This window comes from Marmota marmota, unplaced genomic scaffold (assembly GCF_001458135.2).
Source record: "Marmota marmota marmota unplaced genomic scaffold, marMar, whole genome shotgun sequence".
NCBI lineage: Eukaryota > Metazoa > Chordata > Mammalia > Rodentia > Sciuridae > Marmota > Marmota marmota.
This window is the reverse complement of record NW_025999853.1, coordinates 37,553,152-37,569,766: the sequence shown is the minus strand read 5'-3', so window position 1 is coordinate 37,569,766 and position 16,615 is coordinate 37,553,152. Positions and strand designations below refer to the sequence as shown.

The window sequence follows — 16,615 nt, the reverse complement described above, 5'->3', positions numbered from 1 at the left end:
CTGATTAACTGTTGCATGAATTGTGTCTCTGTTCCTGATGTGTTGATGTTGGTCTGCTGTTTCTGAACTAGATACTTCATGTTGGTGGTTGGACTGTATGCTGCTAACCAAGATCAGTTCTATCTGTTGTCAGCCCATATCTCTGAAAGGATCATTGTAAGGGTAAGCTCAATTCTCTAATTATTCTGCATCCTGGCTTCTTTTCTCCTTTGTAGAAAGGATTTGAATTTCCAATGACATGCTTGAAGTACTCTATGTCTTAATTGATGATAATGATGATGATAATGATAACATTAGAAACTACTACTTTTGTTTTTACACAGTGGCTCTCAACCAAGGCCAATTTTGACCCTTAAGGATCATTTGGCAATGTTTGGAAACATTTTTAGTTGTCACAACTGGCATCTAGTAAGGTGTTGCTGCTCAACACCTTACAATGTACAGGACAACCCCTACGCAAAGAATCATTCTTCCCCAAATGCATATGATCCTGAGATTGAAAAATACTGATTTTTGCTCTGTGTTTTAGGCACTGAACTAAACAATCTATACATGACATCATTAGACATTGTTAGACAATCTACATTATATTCTTGAAGCCCAGAGGAATCGAGGCTCAAGAGGGTAAATAACTGGCCCGTGATCCCACAGCCTGTAATGATGGAGCCTGGATTATAACCCAGCTTTCTCTGACTCCAAAGCCCACAGGGTGAGCAAAGTGCCAGGGGGGTTGTCAGTTGCCCCAAAGTAACTGGTGACCCCAGGGAATCTGGGCCACTGTCTAGCTCATAGGAATGGCTCAATGCGTTTTGCAGAAGGATCACAGCTGTGGACAAGAGTCTTGGCAGCCAAACCCAAACATCAAGCTGTTGGCAGCTGCAGCAGCAGCTGCGGTGAGGTAAGGCTGGCCACTGCCGAGAATGCCAGGGCATGAGTTAACAGGTAACCACAGGCCCGGCAGCCCTGGGAGGGGCCGTGTTGTCATCACTCTTTTGAAGTGATACAGGGAGGATGTGCAACTCCAGCAGGGAAAGTCATTTGCTGCTGGCATGCTCAGGGACGCTGTTCATCTAAGGCCCTGGGGGACAGATCTGCCCACTTGGGAGTGGTGTCTCTCCTTGCCTGCTGTTCTGAAACAAAGGGCCCTCTGTAATTCTTTCAGTCAATTAAAAATAATAAGCCACCTATTAGTGGAAATCCTTCAATGACCTCTCAGAGTTTTAGTGGAGGTGAAGTAATGATATGGAGTCAACACCTCATGGGTTCGGATGGCCCTGTGAAGGCCACCATACATGCCCCAGGCTGTTTTTTTGGGGGACTTGACATCATCTGAGGCAAGTGAGGTGCCTCTGAGCAAAGGCAGACAGAGACCTGTCCTGCCACAAGCCCAGCACAGAGGTGCCTGTCCATCCCTCACAGAGGTCAGGGTGTCTTAGGCATCTGATGTAATCTGGGATTCCCTGGCTGTTGCAGCAAATCTGATTTAAAGTCTGGAAATTGAGATTGCTTATTGTTTCTGATGTTGGTTTGGAAGAAATAAAGACAGTGTCATTGTTTTCTTTCTTACTACCCCCCCACTTTTTTGGTACTGGGGATAGAATCTAGGGGTACTTTACCCTGAGCTACATCCTCAGTCTATTATTATTATTATTATGACCATCATCATCATCATTTATTTTGTGACACGGTTTTATGATCTTGCTAAGTTGCTGAGGCTGGTCTGAACTTAAATCTTTCCTGTTTCAGCCTCCCAAGTCACTGGATCACAGGTGTGTACCAACACGCCCTATGATGTGTCACTATTTTCCAAGTTGGCATAGACCAGGTATTGTGATGGTGCTGTTCTGAGAGGTGTGACTTGTGCCTGAGTCAGACAGGCCACTAGTTACCTTCATATTTTGAATAATTTACCTGGCAACAAGGTCTCTCCATTTGCTGCTGGCAGCTCCTGCAAAGCTGAACTGCAGCTGCACAAGTCCTCATTGCACAGGAGCAAGGAGAGGGAGAGGGAGGAGGTTTTCTGCTTCCTGGCTTTCTGTTAACCAGAACCTCTTGGCTAACTGGCACCTCCTCATACCAAAGCACAGTGACAACTAGCATATGTGATGACTTTGAGAAGTTGAAAGTTTCTGTAAGTCACCTTCAATATGAATATGAAAATCATTCAATTGCACTCAGCATAGATCGGGTGTATTGTTATTTACTAAAGTTGTATTTTAAAAAGATGATTGGGCCTCTCTCTCCTATAGAGAGATGGCCTTTATTTGTCAGCTCTGACACATAAACTCTCGTGTGTATCTCTTTAAAAAACAAACAAACAAACAACAACAACAAAACAAAACAAAACAAAACAAAAAAACAGATGAGTGTAAGGTGTTTCTCTAGCTATAATTTTTGGTTAAAGAGAATATTCTGTAGTTGTGTTGGGCAACACAAGGTTACTCTAATATTGATACAGAAACCCTCATACACTCAACTGAGAATATCTCATGGATATTATTTCATTCTAACTCCAAAAAACACACAAGTGAAAATGAATGTAGAAATTTCAGTCTATTTAATTAATATTTAAACCAACCAACCAAGAGAAAAGTTGAATTTAAGGAACGATATTACTCTTTGATTCAGTGAGTTTTAGAGGTGTCCACAGCAAACATTTCCCTATGCATATGATTTGGGCAGAGGACAGATCAGTCTATATTCTATACAAGAGTCAAATATGGTCCTAAGAGCCACGGCTCTGTTCTGTTAGTTTGACCTTCAGAATAAAGACAAATTCAATAATTAAAAAAACATTACAGGACCTGGCTACATTAAATGAACCTCAAACTGCATTTAGCAAATTGAAATTCATTTTGTGGACTAAGGACCACTTCTCCAAATGGTAGAGATAAATGTTTTACTCTTTGGTAGAGGGTGACGGTATGAGGGCCACACCTTGATGAGATTTAGGCTCCAGGAGATGTCCAGGAAGGACACACCATGTTTGTCACAATTCTCCTTGGAGAGAGAATGGCAGGCAGTACCCAGTAATTGTTCATCTGCATTGTCAATCAAAACAGCTTTAGAAATACATTATGTTCCTGTGGTGTAAATTGACCAATTTAATGGAAATTAAGGTTTATTCCAGAGAACAGATTTATTTCCCAGGTCTTTGTTTTTAGGGCCTTTCTCCAATGGAGTTCCTTCAGTTTCCTTTGTTAATGACTAGGTTTTACTTCAGCTCCACTTTCCTTCTGAAACACTTAATTACACCTGGTTTGGAGTGCTGTGTTGCAGCAGGAGGGCAGATTATGTTTGTCTGCTTTTCAAAGACATGCTTAGATTTCCTCATTTTGATAACTAACAAATTATTCCAGTTCCTGTCCCAGAATAATAGAAATGGCCACATCCCCAAAGCCCTCCTCCTTTACTTCTCTGCAAACCAAACTGAAGGGGCAAACAAAAAAGACCCAGGGGTAGGGAAGATGAGAGGCACGTTGTGGTTGCAAGGATGGGGATAAAGCAGAGCCAACTGGGTCTCTCAGCTCATTTTCACTGGCTCTTAACTATTTCTGACCACAGACCTACCTTCCCTCTCCTAGCACACACGCACACATCCACCCACCCATCCCTCTTTTAGAGATTAGATGAATTTTTATTTAACCAAAGGCATCAGTTTTTGTGGAGTAATGTGTGTTTTGCCCTGTGGTTGGACATGCACAGATGTCAGCCGTGGAAGGGATAACCAGAAATACAGAGTAAAGTCCTCAAACCACATCAGGAGTAAGCATCCCCTACAAACACCACCCCCTGGGTCCACTCCCAGTGTTTTTGGTTTAACAGGTCAAGGATGCCTGAGAAGACCTATTTCCCACAAGCTCCTGGGAAGTGCTGATGTGCTGACCTGTGCACCACACTTTGAATGGCACTGGTGGAGAACATTTCTAGACCCATTTTTGGAACCCCTTTAAAAAGTGCCAAAACCAATTTCCTAAGAGCTGCCTTCCTTAGGTCAAGCCCTCCTATTAACTCCTTGCTGCTGCTTTAGAATCCCACGCAATGGTCAAGCAAAGAAGTTCCAATCCTTTCCAGACTTTAGGACTTCAGTTACTATACTGCTGGCTCCTATTCCAAGCACCTGCAGGGGGCACTCTTTACATTGCCTACTTTACATTGCCCAGGGAATGGGGCAGCTCTGTGGGTTTGCTGCTGACAAGGGCAGATTATGTGATTGCAGGTTAAACAGAGATTGCTTTGTCTAGTGGAGCGTGACGAGGATGCATTTGTGACTCTTTGTCCTCATTTTTTGCTAACTATTCATGCACGCATGATTTCAATCAATTCCACAACAACCCTGAGATGGGTATATGATTATCTTTATTTTCCTGTACTCTGGTACAGAAAGATTAATGACTGCCCCAAGGTCACATAACCAGTTGATGTCATAACATGGACAAGAATGTTCTGGTATTTCCAAAATAAATGAGGCTGTGAGACAAATAACAAAAATATTTTAGAAACATTCGTGAATTCATTTTGGTGTTTGATATTCATTATTTACTATTAGGGCACATGTGAATACAAGCTTGTAATTCTGGAAAGAGAAGCTACATTACAGTTGGCATTGACACTTGAAGATTGTGGATTCCAGAGAAGGGAAAATAAGTTCCTAGATCTTATAGTTTTCCTCTCCTGATGAGGACCCTTCCCTAGGTCTATATATTTAGAACATTGTAAATCTGGTCCTTTTTCAAATATGATTTTAACATATTCTAGGGATTTGAGTTTTCATGTGATGAAAGTCAAAGGAGAGAGAATGTTGCAATTGTTTCAAAAAATTAAATCTACTTATATCTGCTGTTCCAGTATCAAGTTACCAAAATGATAATAATTATTCCAAAGCTCATTAACATCAACAAAAAGATCCATCACTGTCCTATTTTGTTTCCTTGAACTGGCTCATTATATTCAGCACAGAGCAAAATACATCAGCACTTTATGTGGCATACCTTTGGATTTAGTTGACTGCCCACTCTAAAAGGATTTGAGTCAAAGCCAATTTGCCATTCACATCCAAGGGGGCTCCAGGGACCTTGCAGAAAAGCCCTTTGTTCAAGTGAATTTACAGAGAAATAATGTTCATAGTTGTTACTTTATATTCTTTCACTGTTCTTGTCTATCAAGTGTCAGTAGATGAGTCTTCTAAGCAGCTCAAGGCTCAGAGAGGTGTGAATGAAATAAGAAGTTGAAGACACCTGAAAAGTTCTTCCACTGAAACCAAATTAAGAACTAAACTTTGCAACTTCTTCCAGTTATTTTAATGAGTAACACATGGCTATGGTAAAGCAGTAAGTACCAAGAGAGTATGTAGTGAACAGTTAATCTCCTTCCCACCCTGATTTCTTAGGTCTCCATCATTATTAGCTTCAGAGACCACCCATGCATACTCAGATGCCTAGCTTGCAGGGTCTCATGACCACCAGAAAGGCAAAGAGTGAAGTCACTCTATTTGTACTGACTTTTTAAATCATCAGGATCCCAAATGTTTGTTTGGATGTGTGATAACCTGCCACAAACGCTCAAAAATCACAGAATATGTCATTATTTTAAAAGCAAATTAATCTTTTAATTTTAAGAAGTTTGAGGGAGTTAGAGACCCTTACATAAAGCTATTTGAAAATAAACTCAGTAGCTGCAGGGAAACAGGGAAGAAGGAAAACAGTGTGATGGAGAATTCTTTGGCAAAGAATTTTTTTTTTTTTTTAAAGAGAGAGAGGAGAGGGAGGGGGAGAGAGAGAATTTTTTAATGTTTATTGTTTAGTTTTCGGCAGACACAACATCTTTGTTTGTATGTGGTGCTGAGGATCGAACCCGGGCCGCACGCATGCCAGGCGAGCGCGCTACCGCTTGAGCCACATCCCCAGCCCTTTTGGCAAAGAATTTTAAGGATAAAGTCTCCAGAACTTTGGCTACCATAATCATTTCACTTGGTTGTTTAGAAGATTTCCCAGGCTACTTCTAGGCCACACCATGAAACAGACAAGTTAGCGCCATTATGTATTCATCAGAGGAAGTATAGCTCCAGGATTTGTTAGCTGTGTGTTTTCAGGCATTTTTTTTACCCTTTCAGAATGTCAGCATCAATAAAATGAGGATAATAGTTCCTATATCACGGAATTGCAGTGCAGATCAGCACACAAAAGTGTAGCTATTATTATTCTTCATTACTATCGATGTTTAGGGAATAGTTGAGGTGTATTAAATATATTTGTATCATCATTTGCTTGTTGCTTACATATGAAATCAGTGCTTTGGTGAAACTACAAAGGGCTGGCTAAATGAAAGTTACTTTTATTTATCTGAACTTTCATAAACTTATAAAGCATCCTGATTTAATGTTCTGATTGTTGCATTATTATTTGTTATTATTATTCATGGAAAAAGAGTCATTTTTAGTTTTCTTCTACTTCTTCACCATCCACCTGGTATAATCTAAATTCCAGAGAAATACAGTAGAGACGGGATATTCCAAGCCATAGCATATAGAACCCCTGCTATGGGGGTCAAAATGGCTAGAGATGCCTCCCTGGCTCTCCTGGGGCCCTAAAGTTATTCCGTTATGTCAGAATGTTCTATCCAACATAGGAATCTTATGTGAAAGCCTAAGATAACATTCTGTTTTCCTTTGCTCCGAAGACTAACCATCATGTATTCTTGATACCATAACTTTGGTTGTACTATGTTTATATATTTTTCCAGGCCTCTAACCCTGGGCAGTTTGAAAATGACAGTGATGCATTATGGCAGCGAGGACAAGTTCCAGAATCTGTTGTTTGTCATGGTCGAGTAGGAATAAACACAGATGCACCAGATGAAGCCCTGGTTGTCGGTGGCAACATGAAAGTGATGGGGACAATCATGCATCCCTCTGACAGCCGGGTGAAGCAGAATATCCAGGAGGTGAGCTCCAGGGCAGGCCGAGGGCTCCTCCTCGGACACCTTAGTCAGGTGTGCTCCGTGCTCCTGGCCTCTGACCTGCGTGCTTGGGGCATCTTTACGTGTTGCCTGTGAGACTAGCATGCTGCTTAAAATTGATGACTGTTGGTGCTGTTGGGTATCTCTGCTGAAACTGTGAAGCAGTTCCTACCCAAGAGACTGGATTTACCTGACAGCAGCAGTGCGCAGTGACAGCATGTCATTGGCTTCACACATGGCAAGGTTCAGAGACGTTTTCCACGGGCCATTGCCCTTCCTTCTATGCTTCTCAACTGCTTAAACTTGCTTTCTCCTTTCCATCTCCCTGCCTGAGCATGGCCTCAGTCCAGTTCCGGATCATGTTTCTTCTGGACCTCTCTAGCCTGCTCCTCCCAGGGTGTTGGCCCTGCTGGCCATTATCCGCTGCCCGCCCCACCCCTGGCCCCTGCATCATCTTTGAGGAGCAGTTAAGAAGCTATTGGGTGAATCCCATGACCCAGGGGATCCAGGTGAGATCCCCTGGGCCATCAGACTGATCTGGTACCTTTTCCCTCTGTGGAAAGGCAGTAAGCCCCGTAGAAATCAGAATCAGACCTATATATCAGGAAGCCACAGCTCCACTTGGGAGTCTCCCCAGCTGTGTGATCCTACATAAAACACTTAACCTCACTGAACTCAGGGTCTTCTGTAAGATGAAAATGTGCCTTCCTACCTGACCCTCCTGAGTCTTTTTTGAAATTTTTAACCAGTTAAGATAATAAGTACACAACTATCTTGGAAATTTACAAGTGCTGTGTGAACCAAATGGATTAGGATGAGGATTCCAATCCCTTGGCCAGGCCTCTCTTGGTTCCAGTCCTTCCACCAGTTTCCACTCACTGCTTCTGTCCCTACCCCGCCTTAGCATTTGCACTACTCCTCCCAGAAGTATTTCTGAGGCTGTGGTAGAACTGTGTTTTTAAACCTCCTTTCCTCATTCTTTTTTTAGCTAATAGGAGAACTAATCTGTAAATCGTTGGCCGTTGTTCCAGACTGCATTCCTTTCCCAGTGCAAATCTGCACTGGTTTTTCTAAACCAGCCAAGGAATGTCCTTTGCTGAGAGGATTCCAAAGAATGGTGGTAATTGTAGACTTTCACACTGCTTGCGAAGCTGCAGTTCATGTTAAAAGAGCTGTGACCCGCTGGCTGGTTGGGAACTCAGGACTAGAAAGTTCTCGCATGTTTCCAGATATCAGTACTAGAGATTGAGCCTTTGAATTTTAGAGAGACGTGAACTGCATTTCAGATAACAGCAAGTCAAATATACCCTTGCAACTGACTGTACAACTCCCTACGGAGTCTCATTGAAATTTAAGTGGAATATAATAAGCAGGGACTGTCCTCTAGGCTTACAGAATCCTTTACCAAAGTCTTCAAGTTTTGCTTCTTGGTTTGAAGGAGAAAAAACAAACAACAACAAAACAAGCTTCTGTGGAACTTCTTAAATCTCTTCAAAGAAGCCTTCATAAAAAATGAAATGTCACCCCAGTCCAGATTCTAAATGTGAATTTCCTCCATCCCCTTCCTGCTCACAGTACTCTGATAGAACAAAGAGATTTCTAGTCCATGGTTGGAAGATTGGAGACTTATTCTGACCCTACCAGTCCAAGGCTTTAGCCCAGAGATATTCTATGTCTCTGTTATCTGTGAAGAGAGAATGCTTATATTCATTTTACCCATGTTAAGGGAATTTTCTAAAGTCATATATGTGAAGCATTTTTTTAGCCATATAATGCTAAGCAAACGGTATTATTAATTTTGCTTGTACAAAATGCTCCATGCTATGTAATTCATTTATTAAATTATTTCATACTAATATATTAGTTCTATGCACATTTATGAAATGTATATTCCCAGAAATCTCATCTGTCTCACTTGCCATGTTTTACAGAGATGAGAGAGATGATGGTAATGTTGATGATGGTGCTCATGGTGATGTGAGCTTCATCTTCACCTCTCCCTTAGTCAGTTTTTCCCAATTAAAAAAAATTAATTTGTTCTAATTAGTTATATTTTTTAAATTTTCAATTTGTTCTATGTTTTTCCAACTTTTAATAAGAGGACTATTCTAAATTCTCTGAGAGAAGAGTTGTCTTAGACCATTTGTGCTGCTATAGCAAAATACCATACGTTGATAGAATAGAAATTTGTCACAATTCTAGGGTCTAGGATCCAGCTACTGGCAGTATGGGTGTCTGGTGACAGTCTGATTCTGCTGCCAGGGAGGTGCCTTCAATGCTGTGTCCCCATGTGGTAGAATGGATGGAAGAGCAAAATGGGCCTGAGCTACTTCCCATCAGCTCTGTTAAAAGTTGCTAATCCATTCACAAGGGCAGAGACCTCATGACTTAATTATATCCCCAAAGTGCCTTGCTTCTTAATTCCACCACAATGGCGATTCGATTTCAACATGAATTCAAACCAGAGCATTGACCTTGGTTGATGTGATTATGTGCAGAGGACTGAAGGCATTTTCTCCTCCTCTAAGGGTGCCTGCCCACTAGAGCTGGCTTGTGGATGAGCTGCTGTACAACATGGTGTCCGAGCATGTAAATCAATACTGTAATTGGGGACAATGAGTCTAGGTTGCTACCTTGCCCTGACTGTGTGCTCACTCAAGGCAACAAAAGTTGCTTTGTGGAGAATGAGCAGACATGCATGTGGGATGCAGAAGGGAAGATCTCTGGTGTTCACCCAGGCACACATCCAAGACGCAGGGAAGAAGACACAGATGTGACTGAGACCCTGGTGGCTGCAGCACTGGGAAGATGAGGGCGGCCTGAGGGTGCAGCAGTTTAACTTGCTCAGTGTCATTGTGTCTACTGACGTGACTGCAGATTGGAGAAGGAAATGAATCTCTGACAGCGGAAACTGAGTGGAATCAGGTTGAAAAGTCAAGCCAGAAATCAAAGGGATGTGAAGAATATTCATGTCAATGCAAAACAAAACAAAAAACCATGAGGAAGTTGAGAGCTGAATTGCATCAGTCAAATTCTGTGGTGGAAGAAATTGTGGCATGATATTTAAAAATAAAATCTAAAAAAAGAAATCCGTTAAGACGAAAGCCTCAGAGGTTGTTTTGTTTTTCTCCCATGCATACCAGCCAGTGTACTAGTTGAGGACAAAATTGGACATGTGAAAAGCTTAAGAGAGTCAAGCATGCAAAATCTCCCCCCGGGCCACAAGCCAAGTGCAGAAGCTCCTCAGCTTGGTGAGCTGGTGTCCCCCATGCTGCTCCTGCTCCAGGCTGGGCCAGGCTGAGACCCTGACCAACTCATGGAGCCCGAGACCACCTTCCCTGAACACATAGGAGTCCTGTGGCCTGAAAGTTCTCTGTGATGCAGTCCTTGAGTTTATGACAAAGAGACCTTGGATATGACACAGCCCGATGATGGCAGCCAATTCTTTTGTGGTCAAAACTTTCCAAAGCTGCTGTGGGCAAGATCACATCAAATACCCAATTCCAAGCTCCTTGCTCAACACACACTGGTGCATTACATGCTCACCTGTGTAGGGCTCCTGTGCCGAGAAGGCACAGTTCTTGCCTCAAGGGTTTTTCAACTGGACACAAGGGGAACAGGCAATCCGGGCTGTCAATATTTGGCTTTGGGAAGTTCATAAACCAGCATTAGCAATCCGAAGAGGTATTCTTTGAAGAACAATGTTATAAGGTGTTCAGTTCTCCGAGTTAACCCTCAACGTTTTCTTTGGCTAAAAATCCATTTAAGACAGCATGGTAAAGTACTAGAGAACCCAATTGCCATGACTATGATTCTTAGCAATGTCTTTGGGGGAAATATAGTCAAGGATCCATGTTAAAAATCAAGAGCCATTTTCCCTCTCTGTGGTGTGGACAGGCTGAGCAAGGGCACAGCCTCTTTGGCTTTCCATCTGCAAGAAAGGAGCCCACCCTCCCTCCATGTTATTCTCTGTGGGGGTTCATGCAGGCTGTGCAGGATCCAGGAGATAATGAGAAGAGGGCACAGGACTGCCAGGGCCTCAGAGGATGTACACTTGGGTAAACAGTGCCAGGCCAGTCCTAGATAGCTCCTGATTGATCCCCTTTCTTAAATTCATTCTCTCTTTCTCTCTCTCTCTCTTTGGTGCCAGGGATTGAATTCAGGGTCACTTAACCCCTGAGCCACATCCCCAGCCCTATCTTGTATTTGATTTAGAGACAGGGTCTCTCTGAGTTGCTTAGCACCTTGCTTTTGCTGAGGCTGGCTTTGAACTCTCGATCTTCTGTCTCAGCCTCCGGAGCTGCTGGGATTACAGGCATGCACCACCACACTCGGCCCCTTTCTTCAATTCTGTCAGTAATTGTCCTTTCACGTCACTACCTTCCTTCTTTCTATTTCTTTTTTTTTCTTTCTCCATGGAAGATTTTTTCAGACTCTTTGTTAGGTACTGCACAGACCCTGAAATGAGTAAGACACAGACCTGACCCCAAGGAAGAGAACATTTATTAAAATCTAAGCTCCAAATAAGAAGTACTCATTGACTCTCCAGTACTGAGGATAGTATCAGCACATAGTAGCTACTTAATAAATATTTGTTTAATGAGTAAAGGAGCTCACAGGGACACATGTGCAGACCATAATGTAAAATTGTGATTACCGTATTTTACCTGACCTGGAAGGCCCTCCCTGCTCTGGCCTCCACCTTTATGATCACATTCTTAATGACACACTCGGCCTTGTGTAGACATCTTTCAGGGGATTTGCTGCCTTGGGCCTTGGTTTCTTGTGTTCTGTCTGCCTAGCATTCTCATCTTGGGTTCATTCCTTCCACCCCACCCCCTCTACATCTTTTCCCAACTCTTAAAATTATTAAGGTATGTGGCAACTATGAGTTGAGCACCCACAACATGCAAGGAGTTGTACTAGAAATTGGTCACACAGTGATGCACAGAAAATCATGGTCTCAAGTGTGTCTTCATTCTCATGGGGTGTGTCTCCAACAGGGAAACAGAGGACAGAGTGGACATAACTAGTTGTCTGGTGACAACTGTGACTGGTGCCATGAAAACGAGCAGGGCAATGAACACATCAGAGCATAGGGACCCTTCCTAGTCTTGAAGGCCAAGAAATCTTCTGAGGAAGGGGTATGGGGGAGATGGGGGTGTAAGATGTTGGGCTTTTAAGGCAGGGTCAATGGCACAAACAAAGGTCCTCAAGGGAAATCAGAACATGTTTGAGGAGCCATATTAAGTCAAGATCTTAGTTGGACTTGACCATCTCTAGGAAGCCTCTCATTTTGATCTCCTAAAAATATTTTGGGTACCTTGGAGCATCTCTGATTTACTGATCATAATTCCATCATTGCCTGCATTTCTCCCATTGTAATATAATCCCGTGATATGCTTATCTTCCTGTCGAAGCCACAGACTTTTAAAAGACAATCATTTTTTTCAAGTCCCAACACTTAATAAGTCATAATATGTCCAAGGTGATTGGTAAATATTGGTTGAATCAAACTAATAATAAATGAATGGAATTTACTTCTCGATAACAGTCATTATAAAAACAGTGGTTTGCTTAAAATTATACTCCTGGATAAAACTAGGTAAAACTAGTCCATTTAGCCAATTAGTTGCTAGCCACTGTCTTCACAACCAGCCAAACTTATGAAGGTCTAGGAGTCCTAACTGATGGTAGAGGAGCTGTCCTGCCACCTCGTGGGGTGGTCAAGGGAGAAGTTGACAGTCATGGCAGGGTTTCTGAAAACAGCAACTATAGGGGCTTGGGGTTGTGGCTTAGCGGTAGAGTGCTTGCCTAGCATGTGCAAGGTGCTGGGTTTGATCCTCAGCACCACATGAAAATAAATAATAAAATAAAGGTATTGTGTCCAACTACAACTAAAAAAAATTTTTAAAAACCCAGCAACTATCAAAAGCATTTTTGATTCTTCTATCACATGGATGGATGCCCCAGGCAGTATATTTTGATTGCCAGAACACCATTGGTTTTATAAGTAAATTTGGGGGACAAAGAGCTGCCAGTTTTTTATTTGCCAGATAAGGGCATTAGATAATGTTCCTGCTATTTTCATCAATTCATTAAAAAATAAAAAAAAAAAAACTCAAAAGGGGAATCCTTTTATTCAAACACATTTAACTTTGGGGAAAGTTTATTCTATTTTCTTGATTTGTTATCATTTTTTCTGAGGTCAAGTGATATTTTTTTGAGTACCTCACAGTGAGTTGAGAATACCTTTAGACATAAGAACACGTATCTCAGAGAATGATGCCATCATTCCCCAGATCTCAGAGGGATGGGGAGCTCTGGGTCCACAAGGACTCGTGGTTGGTTAAACCAGGTTTTCAAACCACTTGGAGAATTTTTCTCCAGCAAAATGTTCAAAGGCAATTCAATGATATAGGAGGGGAGGCTTCCTAGAGATGGTCAAGTCCAACCAAGATCTTGACTTATTATTGTTCCTCAAATATGTTCTGATTTCCCTTGAGGATCTCTGTTTGTGCCATTGACCCTGCCTTAAAAGCCCAACATCTTACTCCCCCCGGTATAGTCCCCCCATACCCCTTCCTCAGAAGATTTCTTGGCCTTCAAGACTAGCAAGGGTCCCTTTGCTCTGATGTGTTCATCACCCTGCTCGTATCATGGCGCCAGTCACAGTTATCACCAGACAACTGGTTATGTCCACTCTGTCCTCTGTTTTCCCTGTTGGAGACACACTTCTAATGAATGAAGACACACTTGAGACCATAGTTTTCTGTGCATCACTGTGTGACCAATTTCTAGTACAACTCCTTGCATGTTGTGGATGCTCAACTCATAGCTGTCACATACCTTAATAATTTTAAGAGTTGGAAAAAGATGTAGAGAGGGGTGGGGTGGAAAGAATAAACCTGAGATGAGAATGCTATCTATACCTAAAGGTCAGAACTAGAACTAAGAACTGCATTTTCAATTTATAAATACAATTTTTGCTATGAATCTGTGCACTCTTTTGAAAATGATTCCTTGTGATTGTGAATAGCCATTTGTTTTTCTCTAAGTAAGGAAGCTCTTCTCAGAGAGGGTTCCCTACTCAGAGGAGAGAAGTAAGGCAAGAGCAGTAATAATGGAGCATTTACCCTGAAATTTAAGCTCAAAAACTCTGGCTTCATTTATTAGTCATTAAATGGAAATCACTAATATAAACCATAAAAATTTGGCTTCTCTGAGAAATCCAGAAATTCCTCTTAAACTCATTTGGAAGAGAAGAACAGTGCCATTGTCAATATTCCAGAATTTCTCTGTGTCACTCTGGGCATTGATTTGAATAGCAAATATCTAAACGGTGAAATCTGCTCTTTAATTAAATTAGGTTGACACAAATGAACAGCTGAGAAGAATAGCACAAATGAGGATTGTTGAATACGATTACAAACCTGAATTTGCATCTGCAATGGGAATAAACACTGCCCATCAAACAGGTACACACACAAATTCCCATTTTAATTTTGGATTGTCAGCTATTAAATTTTTAATTCTCTCTTTATTTGAGATTGTGTGCTATTGCATTTGACAACACCCTGATGATGTAACTCACCTTCTGTGAAACCCATAGTCACTAGCATAGGAAAGGTTAAAGGATTCCTGTGTCATCTTTACAAAACACCCACACTTTTGCAACCCAAGGTTCTGGTGGAGTATTTTGAATATGTTGTTTCTTTTTCTTGGAGTCCTCTTGCTCATGAGATGAGGGTTTAGGGGCAGATAGCAGCTCAATCTGTGGGAGGCATAGCATGGGGCAGTCTTGGGATGGAGAGAGGAGGTGGAGTGGGTCTAGGTAAGAGAAAGAGTAAGAAGTGATGTGTGCTCTCCACCCAGGAATCTTAAAGAGGAAAGGAACATTTAGGAGCAAAGACCTATAAGAAAAAGGAAATCAAGCCAATGCCCCACCCTGCCTTGTATGTACAGAGATTTTAAGGTGTTTAGTTAACCTTTCCAATATTTGGCAGAGTTTAAAAAAAAAAAAGCAGAGAAAATGACATTCCTACTTTAAATCCTGTAGTGGTTCTTGGCTCAGACTTTCTTTGCCTCAAATGTATTGTAGATCAAAGTGAAAACTGAGAAGGGATAAGAATCTATTTCCAAAGATGCCCCATGGCCATCAGTATTCTATTCTGATACAGACCTGGAGCTTTTTCTCCTGGAAGGTCTGTCTGCTGTGGATTAAAACTTTTGGAGTGTTTTGTACACAGGAATGATTGCCCAGGAGGTGCAAGAGATCCTGCCCAGAGCCGTAAGAGAGGTTGGTGATGTCACCTGTGAAAATGGAGAGAAACTGGAGAATTTCCTCATGGTGGATAAGGTAATCAGCCACTCAGTCTACATGTGCGCTTTGGCGGTCACCCCACAGATTAAAAACCCCTTTTAATCAGGAAATAGAACATTGAAAAGAGTTCTTCACTGAGCTGTGGAGTGAGTTGGTATCAATTATCCCACAATGGCCATAGGCACCAAAAAGAAGGGACATAAGGAGGTTTCTGCCACAGGAGATGTCAATTGTCGGAGGCGAGGGGTGGCCTGGTGGGTCAGCTTGAACTGGTCTTTCCACCTTATCTTAAAAAAATCATAACATCGTTTTGGACGTAATACATATGGACAGCTATACTTTGTTAACACGTAATAATAAAAAGTAGAAGTCCCATAAAGGAAAAGAAAAATGAATATGCAATAGTAAGGATTCCTCTTGAGCAAGTGTTGTTGAGGGGAAACCAGCACTGGAAAGTCCACTCAGCACGAATCCTCTTAAAACAAGGGCCAGACATCATGATAAACACCAACAGAAAGTTTTTGACTAGACTTCATTTTGAAAACAGGACTAGCCAGCCACGGTGGCTCACACATGTAGTTCCAAGTACTCAGAAGCCCAGGAGTTCAAGGTCTGCCTGGGCAACATAGCAAGACCCTGTCTCAAAGAAACAAAGCAGAACTAAAACTTATGAAAATCTCTCTTATGGAGTACAACTTAAACCATAAGTACACAATGTGCTCCTTCTCAGAATGATGAAAGATTGAATAGAGTGTTGAATTATTTTTAAGTAGTTTTTTGATGAAATTAGGTTGGACTTTCAGAGTACAGTCATAAAGTAGGTCATTTTTACAAAGATACTTATTCCCTCCTCCCCCCACAAGGGCCTGTCTTAATCCCTTCAAATCATTCTCTTTTGAAGGAATGTCATCATGCCTCTGGCTTAGCTCCCCTTCACTGGGTGACAGGTCTCAGTCTGCCAGTCCCTTGCTTGTGGCCACAGTGTGTGTGATTTGTGAGGTTCCCTGATACTATGCTGTTGATCCTGTGAAATCTGCATTTTTTGCAAGGTTGGCAAATTCATGGGGCTGCCGGCTTGCTTTACATTGCCTTTTTATACTTGATGCCCAGAGGAAAGACTGATTGTCATAGGGATTTTGTAGTAGAGGAGAGATGTTTGAGTGGAGATGAATTTATAATTGGTCATTTCATGGGGACATTGCTTCCCAAACTTCAAAGTGCACACACATTAATGGGATTTTACTAAAATGAAGATTTTTTATTCAGGGAGATCCTGCCGGTCTCACCAGCCTCCAGATGAGGCCGGTTCTGCCAGCCCTGATGGTCAAAAGGCAC

The 16,615-nt window shown here is 41.9% G+C and overlaps 1 protein-coding gene across 2 annotated transcripts in view; it reads left to right on the top strand.

The window, feature by feature from the left end:
* Myrfl (myelin regulatory factor like) overlaps positions 1-16,615 on the top strand; it is a 119,434-nt gene that overhangs the window by 64,735 nt on the left and 38,084 nt on the right. For both annotated transcript variants that reach the window (XM_048805177.1, XM_048805182.1), the window contains exons 10-13: positions 72-162; positions 6,742-6,942; positions 14,327-14,435; positions 15,207-15,316. In XM_048805177.1, the coding sequence (XP_048661134.1) occupies positions 72-162; positions 6,742-6,942; positions 14,327-14,435; positions 15,207-15,316 (511 nt within the window). The remainder of the gene's footprint in view (positions 1-71; positions 163-6,741; positions 6,943-14,326; positions 14,436-15,206; positions 15,317-16,615) is intronic.